The 16,939-nt window shown below is 37.4% G+C and overlaps 2 protein-coding genes across 3 annotated transcripts; both read right to left on the bottom strand.

The window, feature by feature from the left end:
* Window positions 1-8,057: 8,057 nt before the first annotated feature.
* On the bottom strand, window positions 8,058-9,029 carry LOC107766925 (uncharacterized). Its single transcript, XM_075251078.1, has 2 exons — window positions 9,009-9,029; window positions 8,058-8,876 (listed from the first exon to the last, which is right to left on the bottom strand). Exons 1-2 carry the CDS (start codon window positions 9,027-9,029, stop codon window positions 8,058-8,060), a joined length of 840 nt encoding a protein of 279 aa, XP_075107179.1.
* Window positions 9,030-9,524: 495 nt separating this feature from the next.
* On the bottom strand, window positions 9,525-12,615 carry LOC107766920 (12-oxophytodienoate reductase 1). 2 transcript variants are annotated; one of them, XM_016585819.2, is made up of 5 exons: window positions 12,306-12,615; window positions 11,523-11,663; window positions 11,306-11,436; window positions 11,012-11,188; window positions 9,525-10,220 (listed from the first exon to the last, which is right to left on the bottom strand). In XM_016585819.2, exons 1-5 carry the CDS (start codon window positions 12,398-12,400, stop codon window positions 9,628-9,630), a joined length of 1,137 nt encoding a protein of 378 aa, XP_016441305.2. In that variant the 5' UTR covers window positions 12,401-12,615; the 3' UTR covers window positions 9,525-9,627. The 2 variants fall into 2 exon arrangements, with proteins under 2 accessions (XP_016441305.2, XP_075108641.1); XM_075252540.1 differs by lacking the exon at window positions 12,306-12,615 and adding an exon at window positions 12,150-12,289.
* Window positions 12,616-16,939: the final 4,324 nt, after the last annotated feature.

The following is a 16,939-nucleotide window of genomic DNA, read 5'->3' as shown; positions in this document are numbered from 1 at the left end:
TGTCTTCTTGATCCTGGGTGAGCATTTGTACTAGATAACCCGCATATATCTCTTTTTGGTTAAGAAGCTCTTTCAAGCTTCTTATTTCTTCAGTTGCCTTGGAGTGTTATTCGGCGAAGTAGGATTCCAATATGTCCTTGTCTTTTTCAACTTGATTGGAGGAAGCTTTTAAAATTGCTAGTTCGACGGTGATCATCCTCAGTTGTTGTTCTAAAGCTCATTTCTCCTCAACAAGAACATCTTTCTCTAGTTGAAGTCCTTCGAATTGCTCTTTCCAATTATCAGCCTCGGTGCGCAACTCAATCACCTGCTGATTTGTCCAAGAAATTCTTCTCATAACTCCATACCTGTCAAATTGATCTATAAAAAGACAAGAGAAGGGGAGTTATGAACATCAAAAGAAGGAGAGGAAGGTAAAAGAGTAAAGATATACCTTGAGTGAAGAATGGATGTTGTCATTCATCAGGGTCAAAGAACTGTGTGACTCTAGCCTTTTCCTTTCGACGGGACCAAGCAATGGTTTTAACCATATCGCAACTCATCTAGACTTCTTCAAAAGATTCCCACTATCGGGGACTTCAATTAGAACTTTCTTCATACCGCTAGAAGGCTCAACTTCTTCATGAGAAGTACTAGTGGGGGAACCTACTGGAATGACTGTAGGCGAAGAAATATGGGGATTAACAGCGGGAGAAACTGATGTCATCAGAAGAGAGGCGAGTGGCGGCTCTTCTGAGACAGGACTAAATTCTTCTTCACCCTCAAAACCTTGGGCAAAGAACCTGTCAATGGGACTTGAGGAGGGATGGGGGTTACCAAATTACCAGCATCTTCATCAGAGATGTCCAAATGGACATTCTCTACCTTATCAATAAGACTAAAAGGAATTGAACTTAAAGGGGGATCTTGAGAGACATGGGCTTCAGCATATAAAACCACGCGCTTTCTGACTCATGGTTTCCTCACTAGGGAATTGTCCTCAGTATCCTCTTCATCTTTAGATTTGCGGGCTTCAATGTTCTTCCTCTTGGAGGAAGACACACTTTAAATTTGTTCTTGTTGAGCTTACAAAAAGCCTCGCAGAAGGAACAGAAGCGGGGCTGATGCCACGAATGGCAAACCCTAAAAAAAGGGAAAAGGTATATGCATTAAAAGGAAGGAACAAACAAAGAAAGGGGGAACCAAAGGAATAAAAATTTACTGTGAGTCTTCACTTTCCATCCAAATTTTTGTGAAAGAAATTTCCAGGATCTCTTATCCATGGGAGCAACGGTCAACATTTTTCTACCCAAATATGAAAGTCAGGAATTTATTTAAAAAATTCCATGGTTACTGAAAAATGAACATACACTCATGTAAAGAAAATCAAAACATCAAGAAAAGTAAGGAAATAGAAGAAAAAAACACTTACGTGCAAAGTTCCACTTTTCAGGGAAGGGCATGTTTTCATCACCCACTAACCCGCAAGTGGGGGCAGCAACAAATCGAGCATACCAGCCACGGTCACGATTATCCTCGGGGCTAACTAAAACCCTTTTGCTTCTAGCCACGAGGGAAAAGACACCTTCACGAAACAGTTTTGGAGAATATAAGTGAAGCAAGTGACGGGAGGTAAAAGGGGCAAAAACTAAACCCAACAAGTAGCGAAGGCAAACAACTGCCCTCTATATGATGGGACCTATTTGACCGAGGCAAACATTAAAGTAGCGGCAGAACTCAATAATCACGGGATCAATGTGAGGATTAAACCCTAAAGTAAAAGGATAGATTGTAAACAAAGGAATAACCAGCATGGTAAGAGGCGATTCTTTGGTTAGAACTAGGAGTCATCACTGGAAAATTAGGTTTCCAATGGCATTCACATCGAACTAAGGAAAGAAGGTCTGGGGTAATCAAGCTAGGGTAATGATCAACAGGTTTAAGAGAAGCTATGAAAGAAACTTATTTTTTCATAGCTTCACGATCTGATACAAAAGAAAACTCTTAGGGGAAAATCTCAGAAACTGTAGGTTATCGCATGGGTTCGTTTTGATCTTTTCCTCTAGAAGAAGATCTGGGAGTTAAGGGAGTTCTAGCCCTAGAAGAAGATGGCTTAGCGGTACTACTTTGAGGAGTATAACTACGAGTGGATAGTGAACCTAAAATATAGAGTCTGCCACCTCTCCTACTCCTGGTAGGGGTAATAGAAAAAGGAAGTTCATCAACGATCACTACTTTACGTGGGTCTGATGATGAAGAAGGATTTTGAGAACGTGAAGACATTTTTAATGGAGGAAATACGGGAAAAAGATGAAGAAATACAAGAAAAGTTAGGAAGATAATGCAAGGAAGAAGAAAGGAGACTTTCAAAATTGAGTGAGATGAGGTATTTATAGGGGAAAGCAACTGTCATCAGAGTTGGTCATTATGAACTTTCATCATGGAATCGTCACTTCGTGACTAATGCAGCCTCAGAAAAACCTAAAAAAGGCATTGAAAATCGCAGAACGAATTACAATGAGACACGTGTCTTAAGCATTAGATGGATATGATGTATGTCACATCGGTTATGAACAAGACATTATGTTACTCGGGAAAGGCGGCTAGGAATTCCTGCCATAAATACTTACCACTTTCCAAATATTCAGAAAGTGGGGGGACTATCTGTATTGGTGTAAAAAAGGGATGACATGTGGACAACTATCAAGGTGACAAGTGGCACTTCCAATCAAGCGAATTAAAGAAGGCGTGATAGAAACACCCTCGATGTTTCTCTAGAAAAGATACTGGTCCTGCCAGCTGAAAAAGAAGAAATAGGAACGGAATGGATAAAGACTGTAAAGAGGGAAGATACATGAATCTTTTATAAATTAGGAAGGGAAATCGACATTGATTATGGTTACGGGGAATTTTCAGTCATTAATGTTGTCGTTACAATTATATATGGTAACAGAAAATCAAGGCAATTAATGCCATTAACAAGCGAAAATTAAGTGGGAAAACCGTTATAATTATGTACCTATATATAAGGGTCCGATCCTCTTTTGTAACGGTATTTGAAATCTTGATCAATATATGAAATTATTCTTTTACTTATTCTGGAGAGATTAGCGATCTATTTTGAGTTCTCTTTCCTAGTTTATTATTTTCATTATTCTTTTTATTATTTAGATCTCTAAGAAAGTGAAGTAATTTTGGTTATCAGTAACTCGATGTCTTCTTCATATTGATTTTGACCGCGAAATCTATTTTTGGGTTAAACAGAGTGTCCCAAGAGAATAAGTATATAGCCTAACAAGATTTCTAACATGGATCACATCTCAATTACTCTAACACATAGGAATTTTATGGATAGAAACAAGCTTAGATAACTACACAGTACTATAAAATCAATTGAGTTACAATTACCACGGTACACGCCCACATGCCCGTCACCTAGCATGTGTATCACCTCAACACCAATCACATAACACATATTTCAAGGATTCATACCCTTAGTATCAAGTTCAGAAGTGTTACTTACCTCAAACCACGTAAATCACAACTCCAACAAGCCCTTGCCTGGCGAATCGGCCTCCGAACGACCCGAATCTAGCCACAAGCAACTTAATACAATCAATACAAGCTATAAGAATCGATTTCATACGATAAAGCTAAGTTCTTTAACCAAAGTCAAAAAGTCAACCATGGTCCCATGTCTCAGAACCCGACAAAATTCACAAAATCTGAACACCCATTCAATAACGAGTCTAACCATACCAAAATCATCCAATTCCGACCTCAAATTGGTTTTCAAATCCCCAAAATATAGCTTATGAAGTTTCTCCAAATTTTTCCAACCCAAAACACTAATTAAATGGTATAAACAATGATGGATTCATGTATAATATTAAAATCCGAGTTAGAATCACTTACCCCAATCAACTCCTTGAAAATCTCTTCAACAATCGCCCCTAGCCGAGCTCCCTAAGTCCAAATGTGAAATAATACTCTAACCCTTATTTTTGAAATTAAATAGTCTGCCTAGTTTCTCCTCTACGCGATCGCGAAGAAAAAAAAAGGCTGCCCTCAACGCGATTGCGGACACACACACATGCGACCGCGTAGAACAACGCGTCTGACATCCTAGGCCTCCTCTTCCTTCTTCGCGAATGCGGCAACTCTCATGTGTTCGCGTAGAACTAACTCCCCAAGCTTCGCAATCACAGACCAATTCTCACGAACGTGTAGACAAACTTCACCTGTCACCCAAACAACCCTTCGCGATCGCGGACCTTCACTTGCGATCATATATAAGAAAATTAGAACCAGACAAAACGACAGTCCAACAAGTCTAAAAATGAGTCGAACATGATCTAAATCACACTCGAGGACCCCGGGACCCCATCCAAACATACCAACATATCCTAAAATATCGTACGAACTTAGTCAAGGCCTGAAATCACATCAAACAACATTGAAAACATAAATCGCACCCCAATTCTAGCCTAATGAACTATTGAACTTCCAACTTCTAAAATCAATGCTGAAACACATCTCGGTCAAACTTCTCAACTTTCGCCAATTCAAGTTAAAACGACCTACATACCTCCAAATCAATATCCGAACACACTCCTAATTCCAAAATAACCATACGAAGCTATCGCAATCATAAAAACTCCATTCCGGAGTCATTTACTCATAAGTCAATATCCGGTCAACTTTTTCAACTTAGGCTTCCAACCTTGGGACTAAGTGTCCCAATTCATTCCGAAACATCCTCGGAACTAAACCAACCACTCCGGCAAGTCATATAACAACAAACGAACATAGAATAAACAATAAATGGGGGAACAGATCTACAATACTCAAAACGACCGGACGGCTTGTTACAGATTCTGATTCTGATTCTGATCCAGATTCAACTCTTGGTTTTGCATATTCAATCTCCGAATCAGTTATAATCTCTCTAGTCACTTCATTTTCTGATATTTCTTCCAACACAACTATTTTGAATTTCTGTCTGTTTATGTTGTACATCGTATTTTCATTGAATGTGACGTTCTTGTGTCGTATGATCTTTCTATTCTGAGCATCCCAAAATCGACAACCAAAATTATCATCACCATAGCCAATAAAGAAGTATTTCTTGGCTTTAGGATCAAGCTTATCTCTATCATTGGAGTTTACATGCACATAAGCAACACAACCAAAGATTTTCAAATATGAGAGAGTTACCTCCTTTCCTGTCCATACCTCCTCAGGAATTTCAAAATTCAGTGGTACAAATGGTGCCTTATTTATGAGATAAGTTGACATATGAACAACCTCGACCCAAATATACTTCGACAATCCAAAATGTATTCTCATACTTCTGGCTCGTTTATTTAGGGTTATGTTCATCCTTTCAGCAACAACATTTTGTTTTGGTATTCCAGAAGCTGTCTTGATCATTCGGATCCCATTCTCAAAACAGGACTTGACTATCGTACTTTCCTCCATTGTCAGACTTCAGACATTTTAACTTTAGGCTTGTTTGATTTTCAATTTCAGTTTTCTATATTTTAAAGGTGACAAACACATCAGATTTATTTTTCAGAAAATAAACCTATACCTTTCTCATGGAATCATCAATGAATGTGACATAATAGCATGAGTCTCCCAAAAATGTTACAGGAGTTGGTGCCCACACATCCGTATGCATTAGTTCCGGCTTCTCTTTCTTTAGTGTCCTTCCCGTCTTTGAGAAACTAACTCTCTTTTGTTTTCCGTAAATGCAATCTTCGCACAAACCTAATTTAACATGCTTGAGGTTTGACAACTTATTTTTGGATACCAACAACTTTATTCCCTTTTCACTCATATGCCCGAGCCTCCGGTACCGCAATGGTGTATCACGACCATGGTCAACTGTTGCTATAGTATCTCTTTGTATTGCATTTGCATACAATGTTGCTTTCTAGAGCCTCATGCCACAACCAAATTTCCTTTGGTTATTTTCCACGATCTGTTACCGAATACTATTATGTATCCTTTATTGTCAATCTGACCCATGAGTATCAGATTTTTCTTGAAGCCAGGAACATGTCGGAGATTTTACAATTTCCATAGCGTTCCTTGTAAAGTCTTTATGTGAACTTCACCTTTCCCGACAATATCCAGAGGTTCGCCGTCTGCTAGATAAACCTTCTCGAATTTTCCAGCAATATAATTATGCAATAATTCTTTGCATGAGGTAGAGTGAAATGATGCACCTGAGTCCATAATCTAAGATTCGACTAGACTATCTGTACAATAAATTAGTACATCACTGACTTGTTCAGCGATTGCATTTGTTGAATTATCATCCTTGTATTGATTATTGTTCTTCTTCTTTGGCTCTCTAAACTGACTACTGTAGTACCCTTTTTATCGTAATTCCAACAAGTAATGTCTTTGTGATTTTTGGATTGCCCTCTTCTCCTTGACTTTGATCTGCAATGACCATGACTTTGTCCTCTTAGGCTACTTCTCCCCCTACCTTCGGTATTAAAAGTAGATCCTAGGGAATCACTTGATTCTCTCCGGCAAATATTTTCACTTAGAACCAAGTCTCTGATATCATCTAATTTGAGTTTGGTACTTCCCGATAAACTGCTAACTGCAGTTACTGTTGAAGACCAACTCTCCGGTAGAGATGATAGTAAAATCAATGCCCTGACTTCGTCATCAAATGTTATATTAATAAAACTCAACTGAGTTAATATAAGATTAAACTCATTGATATGTTCCGTAACAGATCCATCTTCTGTCATCTTCAAGTTGAACAATCGACGCATCAAATAGACTTTATTTGAAGCAGATGGCTTCTCGTATATATTTGATAATGCCTTCATCAGTCATGCAGTGGTCTTCCCGTTAATGATGTTGAATGCCACATTTTGTGTTAGCATCAAACGAATCACACCAAGAGCTTGGCAATCTAATATATCCCAATCTGTTTTGGCCATATTCTTTGGTTTTACCCCCGATCATAGGTAAGTGTAATTTCTTATGGTACAAATAATCTTCTCTCTGCATTTTTCAGAATCCAAAATCTTTGTCATTGAACTTATCAATCTTAACATTCCCTTCTTCCGATGCCGTTTCTTCACAATTTTTTTTATATGAATAGTGTCTGTGAATAGTAATCACGAATAGTACTAATGTATAGGAAAAATGTTCCAGCCGTATAAGGTAGACAATACTCATTATTGATGAATAATAGTGTTGCACTATTGTGAATAGTGTTAGTATTAATGAGCAATAGTGTCGCACTATTCTTATGAATAGTAAACTGCACCAATACCGTACTTTTCTACCAGAATTGCACTGGTTGTGGTCTAATATTAGTTGTTGGAAAACGTGTTAGGCTAATAGAAGGGAAAAATATTTAAAGCAGAAAAGCAATAAATTGTATAAGATAGGACAAGACAAGATTTATGTTGTTCGGCAATTTTTGTCTACTCCACGGCCACATAGAGAATAACTTTATTGATATAAATAGAGAAATAAGAAAAGAATTCGAAGATGAATTCTTCCGTCTAACATTCTACTTCATACTACTTTTTTTCCTTTGCAGACAAACATATAATTTGCTTTAACTCTCTGTCTGTTTTATACTTCTTTTGTCTTCTTTCTTTGACTTTTCTTTCTTTCTTTTACATGTGCATGGTATTCTTTCCCATCAGGGATATGAGTAAAAGCTACTGAATTCACGTAAAGCCATAGATCCACCCTGGTGCGTGGACCAATATCTTTATGTTTGATGTTGTAGAGACCAATATGTTTACGTTGTTTTCGAGATTGATATGATACGAACATGATCAGGAAGGTACACCTCTGCAGATAGAATAGGGGATTGATTGGTTTAAAATATGCTAGAATGCTATTTATTTGATAACTAATTAACTTTATTACCAATTGAAATATATGTACAGTACACAAAAAAACTGCTTGTTGGACATCATGTCCCAACAGTCAGTCATAGCTCAAAATAAGCAACAAGCCAAACAAACAAAAACTACTCCAAAACCAAACTACTGTGGATAACAATTGAACCCCTCAAACCACTTTGCAATTTATATTTTTATGGCACCTCTGTAATGGATCTCCTGGATAATCTGCCTAATTAGAATCTCAGTATTTTGCTTTGTGCCCCGAAAAACTTTATAGTTCCTTTCCTTCCACACATGGTATACTACAGCAGCTAGCATTATTCTGAAAACTTCAGCTTTAGGGCTCCTACCCCTAGCATTTAGTTTAGCCCATTGTAGCTCATCCTCCCAGTTCATTGGAGGTCTTCTGATTCCTAACCACATGAGCAGCTTCTTCCATATTGTTGCAGACACCCCACATATGAAAAACAAATGTGATATGTACTCATCATCTTGATCACACAGAGGACATACTTGGTTTGTAGTCACCCCCAACTTGAACAACCTATCTCTAGTATAGAGCCTCCCATGTGCAGCCATTCTTAGAGTAAAGATCCATCTAGGTAGACCTATGTTGTTACACACTAGTTTCCTCCATATCACTTTTTGGAACTCATCTCTTAGCTTTATGTAGAAATGCGTAGTGGAGAAACGCTCCATATTCTGCACCTCTGCCATCGTGTAACCTGCCTCATCAAAGTATTTGGTGGCCTTCAGTATCTTCTGAACAATCCAAGAAGCCTGCTTAGGCACATCTTCAAAGATGTTCCTGTTCTTCCCATAATAACGGTGAATCCACCTCACCCATAATTTATCTGCCTTCTTACAAAGGTTCCATAATAGCTTGCTTATTGCACCTTTGTTCCAAGTTGTAATATCCAAAATATTAAATCCTCCTGCAATTCTAGGGTAGCATATCCTGTCCCATGCTAGCAAAGCCTTCTTTAGGAGAAACTTTGGATGCTATTGGAGTAATAGGATTACGAGGTAGAGTTAATCCCAAGTTTAGGAGAAACTTTAATGAAATTCCTATTAATAGGTCAGGCTTGCCGGGAAGATTGTATACTATTCTATAAGCCGGTCACATTCTGCTACTTGAGTTATGGATAGAGACATTTTTTTGTTTGGTTGTTTTTGACAATAGTGTCCGTGCCAGATTGTGTACACAGCACACCGAAACTATTTCACCTGGTACCTACTACTTTCCAATAACATATTATCAGATTAACTTTGCTCCCCAAGGTTTAGGCAGATGGAGTGAAATCACCGGATTTTTCTTTTGCCTCCATTGGAATATGAACCCTAAGGCCTCATTATTCTCCTGCCACTTTATAGACGACTAGGCTACACCATTGGGGTGCATAATACAGACAATTTCTTAAAATAATTTTCTCTTAAAATTTAAAGATACGAGAAGAGATCCAACTTTAAATTTTTCACAAAAAGCCTTTATTACAACTAAGAAGTTACTCAAAGTGACAGATAAGGTAGGCAATGGATTTATGCATCAAAGGGGCTTCTAGTATGAGGAGCATGACTATTATCAGTAAAACAATAAATCAATTAAAAAAAAAGACATACTTAATATAAGTGCAGAAAATGCTAGTGATCTTTATCAATAGATTACTTCTTTCGTGAGACATTTGAAGTATATGGCAATCCCCTCTCCCCCTACATGAAAGAAAGAAAGAACGTATCCGATGCTTCCTTGACATCATGCTGTGGTTTCCAGAAATGGATAGTCAGTATAGCCAACAACAGGATCAGATGTATAGAATGTATCCCTGTTATACTTATTGAGAGATGCATCGAGTTCAAATCGCGTTGGTAAATCTGGATTGGCTAAGAATAGACGTCCATACGCAACAACATCAGCTCGGTCTTCAACCACAGCTTCGTTTCCATCTCCTCTATCATAACCACCAGCTACCATAAAAGTACCTTTAAATGCCTTCCTCATGGGCACAAGGCTTTCAGGACATTCAGTTTTCTCTCCAACTGTTTTCATCCTCGGCTCAACCATGTGGCTGTAAGCAATGCCATACTTATTTAAGGATTCAGCCATGTAAAGTCCCAAAGCGCCCGGGTTTGAGTCTCCTGATTCCATGTAGCTTGCAAATGGGGAAAGCCTTATTCCAACTCTGTCAGCTCCTATCTCGTTTACAACTGCTTCAACTATTTCGAGTGCAAATCTACAACGGTTCTCTAAAGACCCTCCATAATGGTCCGTTCGATCATTGACTTGGTCTTTCATAAACTGGTCGATTAGATAGCCATGAGCTCCATGGATCTCAACCCCATCAAATCCTACAAACATTAAGTGAAGTTAGCTTGAGGGAGGGTGTTAATTTGACGGCAATACTGACGTGACAGCACATGGACAGATATTCAAAGCAAGGATTATACATCACTACTAATCAACTCACCATGTAATCAATCTAACAAAGCACCTATATCCGAAAATGTTCTGCAAGATTTGAAATTTCCTTGAAAGGTCTATATCTAAATTTCTTTTCTTGATTCCTAGTAAACCATAGTGGAGATAACTGAAAAGTGACTCATTAATGCCACTTAGACGGCACGTGTCACACTATTCACACGCATTATGTTGCAGTCAGTTCAAAATTTTCCTTATTTCTCTGTTATATTGCTTACAGCCTAAGTTTTAACCCACTGTTCAGATCCGGCAGTTGCTCCAGCTGAAAGATGGGGAAGCACACTCAATATATACACAACATAAAACAAATATGCTTATTTGAAAAACAAGTTAACCTCTTCTTACATAGTACATACTAAAAGGTTATCCTATACTATCAAGTTTGCCAAATGATTGAGATAAACATTATAAGAAGCATCATATGAGTCCTGAATTATTCAAATAGTGACACATTCAGCTCAGCTTATGCATATACTTCTAATTCTTGGGAACTCGGTATCCATTTTACCACTTACTGACTTTGTTTCTTTTGTCGTCTTTTCTTTCAAAATACTATTCATCTTACACATATAGCAAAATATGTAACAATGATTTTCTAGTCTAGAATTTCAGACTGAAGCAGCTTTCCATTAAAGCAGGAAACTTGACAAGAAAGTCTTACCAGCTTCAATGGCATTTCTAGCAGCAAGCCGAAAATCATTAACAATCTGAGGAATTTCATCTGTCGTCAGACGCCGTGGTGGTGTAAATTGTGCAACATCCACGCCATTGGCACGAATTTGAGGTGTTAATGGCTTGTCTGTGCAGGAGATAGGAGCCTGTCCATTGGGCTGAAAATCTGAACAAAAAGAGTCAAGTTAAGAAGCACAGAAGTTTACATTTAGTGAGACAGTTATCTCAAAGCTTCAAATAATTTGATAAAAATGATTAAAATTATGGTAGCAAAGTCAATTGCCTTTGTGGGAAACTCTCCCTACATGCCAAATTTGGCAAAAGAAGACTCCTCCTTTGGCATGGACTGCATTAACAATTGGTTTCCAGGCCTCAACTTGCTCCTTTGTCCATATACCAGGTGTATCTTTGTACCTTCAATAAAAAGACATTTTAGCAGTATTTAGAAAGTGTATTAAACTGCAATTATTAACTTGGAAAATTGTGGGAACTGAAGTTACCCTTGGGCAGTGTCAGAAACTCCTGTGGCCTCTGCTATTAGAAGACCACCTTTTGTGGTTCGTTGAGAGTAATAAAGGATAGCATGTGGCTGAGGAACATTGCCATAAGATCTCTGCCTCGTCAATGGCGCCAATACAACCCTGAAAAACATTAAGAGTGCAATAAGAACCAGTTTGCATCTTTATTCATCAAATTCATAGGGCTATGCAATAATAGGATGGTCAAAACTCAATGCTCAAAAATAATTGCCCTTGCAAATAAGGATTACATAGTTAACTCAATTATCAATAGTGACACAGTAAATTTCAATTCCCTTGAAGATTTAGATGATGGCTGGAAGACAAAACTGCAACCGCATGTATTTTCCATTAGGTCATCAAGAACTTGAATTAGTTGGGAATATCAGCTAAGCAAATATAAAACTCATCACTAAAAAAAAGTAAAGAAAAAAGATGTATATTTGAGAAATTGTTTTTACTTATACTTTGCACAAATCAGAAATCATAGGAATGAAAATAAGAAAGAAAAAACAAAAGGGCAAACCGAACATTTTAAGAAAGGTAACCACCAAGATCAAATTTGAATAAACAGGAAGAATCAAACATCAAATGTCAAACAACATATACCCAGTGTAATCGCACATGTGAAGTTTGGGAAGGTAGTATATACGCAAATCTTGTGGAGGTACCTTAATATTACTGTTTAGATAGACCCTGCTCAAGAAAAGCATAATCACAGCAGTTTTGAAAAAGAAAATGTGAAATGGATCTGAGGAAGAATACCTATGGGATAACTGAAAAATTCCCATTTTATAAGGGGTCAGTAGAGGAATGTGTTGTTGTTTGCCATCAGGAAATTCAGCAGCATTGTTTTCCATTTTGGGCTTTTCTTGCTTTTTGTCACAGTACTTTCTTGCTTTATCAAAAAGAACTTGTATGTCTCTCTAATCAGCTATTGATATGTATAGCAAAGCAGAAAAGTAACGAGTGTAAATGGTCCACATAGCAGCTGGGGTTTCGGTTTCTCCATCTCAGCCGCCCCAAAAAGGAAGCATCGTTTTCCCACAAGGAATATGCATGTTATTTGGTTTTGTGCCTACATTCATGTTTGAATGCCTACTTCTCATTTTCTCACGTGACTCTTGATTCGTGAGTATGTCGCTTTGACTGGTGTACGAACCAATAATGCTATCTACCAACGCAAGCAGTGATGTGTTACTCCATAAAATAAGAGATAAATATAATAATATTGAACAAGCAATAAAGACAAGATATAGAAGGGGAATGATTTTGTTATTTTTGTTCTTGATGTGTTTTTCATATGGTCAAAAGTTTTTTATTTATAAAGGTACAAAATACAAATACATTCAAAAGTTATAAGTTAATATACTTCTTAATTGAGTACATTAATACAAAGTACGTTAAATGGACAGACAAATGCATTCATCTCATTTATAACACTCCCCTTGAATGTCTATTTAAAAGGTAATGTGTCTCGTCATAACCTTACTAGGAAAAGCCTAGTGAAAAAAAATATAGTGAAGTAAAAAGAATACACACATCTCGTAATACGCATTGAGTGTTGCCTCATTAAAAACCTTACTAGGAAAACCCAATTGGGATCAAACCTTAGTTAAGAAAAAAAGAGTACATCATATATTTCTGCCATGTTGAAAACTTTACTTGATATCTCGGAGACTATGCATTTCAATTAATCTCTTTTTCCAACCGCTTATTTTCTCCTCCTAATTAATGTTGGATCTTTTTTGAGGACTCATCTTTGTGCATTGTGGTAGGGCAATTAGAATATATACCACATATTCAAATATTCTAAGATGAGAAATATTTAGCTTCTGATCATAAGCCAATTGTAATGGGAAAACTTTATGATAACTTGCAGCCTGATCCACACAAGAGTTGTTGCATGCAAAAGAGCATGACCACATACGAGATGAGAATTTTATTTTCATAAATATTGGTCTAGCAATTCTTTGGAGACGTTTGATTAATGATTCTACTAGACCATTTTGAGTATGGACATATGCAATCGGATGTTCAATTATTATCCCAGTTAATTTACAATAATTATTAAAGGCTTGGGACGTAAATTCACCAGCATTATCAAGACGGAGTGTCTTAATTACATAATTTGGAAATTGTGCTCTTAATCTTTGTAACGATCCGGTGTCGTTTTGAGTATTATAGTCTCGTTCCCTATTTAATAATCATTTAGTGCTTTACAATTGTTATGTGACTTACCGGAGTAATTGGTTCGAGTCCGGTAAGGTTTCAGAATGAACTGAGACACTTAGTCTCAAGGATGAAAACTTAAGTTGAAAAGGTTGACCGAATGTTGAGTTATGTGTAAACGATCCCTAAATAGAGTTTTGATGATTCCAATAGCTCTGTATGATAATTTTGGACTTCGGAGTGTGTCCGAAAAATTATTTGGAAGTCCGTAGTTAGATTAGGCTTGAAATAGCGAAAATAAAAAATTTAAGTTTGGAAGTTTGACCGGGGAGTTGACTTTCGGATGGTTAACGGATCGAAAATTTGGACTTAAGAAAATCTAAAAATTTTGCTACTGGTGTAACCACACCTGCGAAGCTTTGATCGCAGCGACACCGCGGGTGCGCAAGGACCATCGCAGAAGCGGCTAGGAGTGAAGGGCATGGCAGGTTGCGCAAGTGCGGAGATTTTTTGCCGCACCTGCGAGGTCGCAGATGCGGTTGATTGTCCGCAGAAGCGGAAGGGGCAGTTTGGACTCGCCGCAGAAGCGGCCAACTTCTTCGGAGAAGCGGATGCCAAAACCGCAGAAGTGGTTGCGCTAAAGCGGTTAAAATACCGCAGATACAGAACCCCTGGGCAGTATACATTTTGAAGGGGTTCCGAGTTTTGCCATTTTTGGACCTTCAAACACGGTTATTTGGGGGGCGATTTTCAGAGAAAATTCACGGAAAACTTGAGGTAAGTCACTTTTTATCATTTCTACTCGATAATATTAAATTATCAGCGAATAATCCGACTAGATTACGTGTTTTAGAGATGTAAATCGGGAATTTGGACCTAGGGAATTGGAAATACGACTTGATGATTTGGAGGTCGAGTTGATGTCGGAATTTGGTAAAATTTGTATGGTTAGACTCATGGTTGAACGGGCGTTCATATTTTATAATTTTTGTGGGGTTCCGAGATGTGGGTCCCACTGGCGATTTTTGAGTTAAATTTCGGATTTTGTTGGAAAATTAGTATTTTCATATGAAATTAATTTCAATAATTTTTTTTGTCTGAAACGAATTAATTGTGACTAGATTCGAGGTGTTCAGAGGCCAATTCGCGAGGCAAAGGCATAGCGGAGTAAGAGATTACACGGTTTGAGGTAAGTAACACTTCTAAACTTGGTTGTGAGGGTATGAATTCCCGAATTTGGTGTTATATAAATTGTTTGGAGGTGACACACACGATATTTGATGAGCGTGTGGACGTGCACCATAGAAATTGTGACTTGAACAAATTCTGTGTAGTTCTAAAATTAAAAAATCATGTTATTATCCGAACATTTTTCATGTGTTAGGAAAACTGAGATGAGACTCGTATTAAAGATCATGATTGGGCTACGTGCCGATACTTTGAGACCCACAGGGTCGTGTTGCTGTTGAATTTAATTGTTTTAAAAATGTATATTTCATACTCAGTCATGTTCATCCATTGTGAGTATATTTATGGGATCGGGGTTGCCCGCCTGCAGCAGGCCATATTGACTTTATATATATTATTACTATATGGAACGGGGTTGCCCGCCTGCAGCAGGCCTTATAGGCTTTATTATTATACGGATCGGGACTGCCCGCCTACTGTAGGCCATATCGGCTTTATATTATGCTTGGGCTGAAGTAGCCCCTCCGGAGTTTGTACACACCCCCAGTGAGCATAGATGATTATATATTCAAGATGGACTTCCCAGGGCATGGACTTGCCTTACTTATTTATATTGTGATGAATATTTCCTGGACATGGATCTTGTTCGTATCATTTGCATTTGGGGATAAATTACCCCAGGGCTGGATTGGCCGTATACGATACTGAGTGACTAACTGTCAATCGATGTATGTGTGTGTATGTGTGTGTGTGTGTGTGTGTATATATATATATATATATATATATATATATATATATATATATATATATATATATATATATATATATACGGGATGGAATATCCCTGGGCTGGATTGGCCATAAACAGTACTGAGTGACCGAATGATTAGTGACCAGTAGTACATGAGGTCTTTCCACTGAGATGTCACATTCCTCATATCATGCAATATTGATCTATTTTGCTTGTACTGAGTTTAACTGTTGAACTTGAAAGCATGCCTACATTTCTATACCATTATTTATGTACTGGACTGTACCTGCGAAGCTCGTCACTACTTTCAGCCCAGAGGTTAGTCTTGTTACTTATTGAGTTGATTGTACTCATACTACACTCTACACCTCCTGTGCATATCCAGGTGCTTCCGGACACGGCAGTTGTTAGACCTCAGTGTATTACCAGTTGGAGACTATCAAGGTAGTTGTCTGGCGTGTGCTGACCTTGACTCTCTTTCCTTCAGTTATTATACTGTTCTATACTTTCAGACAATGTTTTATCAATCAAACTTTGTATTCATATTAGATGCTCATGTACTTAGTGACACCGAGTTTTGGGAGTGTTTATATCTATATTTGTGAGATTTCTTCTGCTGAATTTAATTATTATGTTTTCAAATTTAAAAGATATAGTGTTTTATTGAGATTGTCGGCTTGCCTAGTATTGATAGGCGTCATCACGACATGTGAAATTTTGGGTCGTGACATTAATTGAGTATATGAATACAAAGTACGCTAAATGGACAGATAAATGCATTCATCTCAATTACATGCATTCATCTCATTTATAACATGATATTCATTGTTCAGTCCAATTCAATTTTTACCAAATTTCAATTTGACTTAATCCTTAGTTTTAGATATACAAGGAAGAATTAACATAAATAGTCACATGTATTTATAATTTATGCGTAATATGTATATGATTGTGTATAATTAATGTATAATCCATGTACACAGGCTAGCTGAGGTGGATCCAAAATTTTAATTATATGAGTTCAAGATTCCAGTTTCAACTACTGAACTCATCACTTTGTTTGAATTATGAGTTCATAGCTTAATATTTCAATAATTTTAGTAAATTTTATAATAAAAATTCAGGTCTAAAATAAAAGTTATGGGTTTAATTGAACCCAGAATGAAACTATCGGATCGGCTCATGATGGCTAAGAAAAGTAAATAATGAATATGGCTAACATTTGGGTAAATATTTCTTTTTTAAGAAAGAAGGAAATTGAAGTGATTATATATAAATTGGATATGGT

This window comes from Nicotiana tabacum, chromosome 4 (genome assembly GCF_000715075.1).
Source record: "Nicotiana tabacum cultivar K326 chromosome 4, ASM71507v2, whole genome shotgun sequence".
In the NCBI taxonomy this organism is placed as follows: domain Eukaryota; kingdom Viridiplantae; phylum Streptophyta; class Magnoliopsida; order Solanales; family Solanaceae; genus Nicotiana; species Nicotiana tabacum.
The sequence above is the reverse complement of the archived record's forward strand: the minus strand, read 5'-3'. Positions and strand labels throughout refer to the sequence as shown.

What these genes read in the sequence shown, in the direction of transcription:
- LOC107766925 (XM_075251078.1), bottom strand. Translation starts at nt 9,029, where the DNA reads ATGTCTCTATCCATAACTCAA. An exon ending in TGTCTCTATCCATAACTCAA is followed by an intron (nt 8,877 to 9,008) that starts GTAGCAGAATGT and finishes TTACTCCAATAG; the next exon opens with CATCCAAAGTTTCTCCTAAA.
- LOC107766920 (XM_075252540.1), bottom strand. Translation starts at nt 12,253, where the DNA reads ATGCTTTTCTTGAGCAGGGTCTATCTAAACAGTAATATTAAGGTACCT. An exon ending in AGGGAGAGTTTCCCACAAAG is followed by an intron (nt 11,189 to 11,305) that starts GCAATTGACTTT and finishes CTTTTTGTTCAG; the next exon opens with ATTTTCAGCCCAATGGACAG. An exon ending in TAGAAATGCCATTGAAGCTG is followed by an intron (nt 10,221 to 11,011) that starts GTAAGACTTTCT and finishes TAATGTTTGTAG; the next exon opens with GATTTGATGGGGTTGAGATC.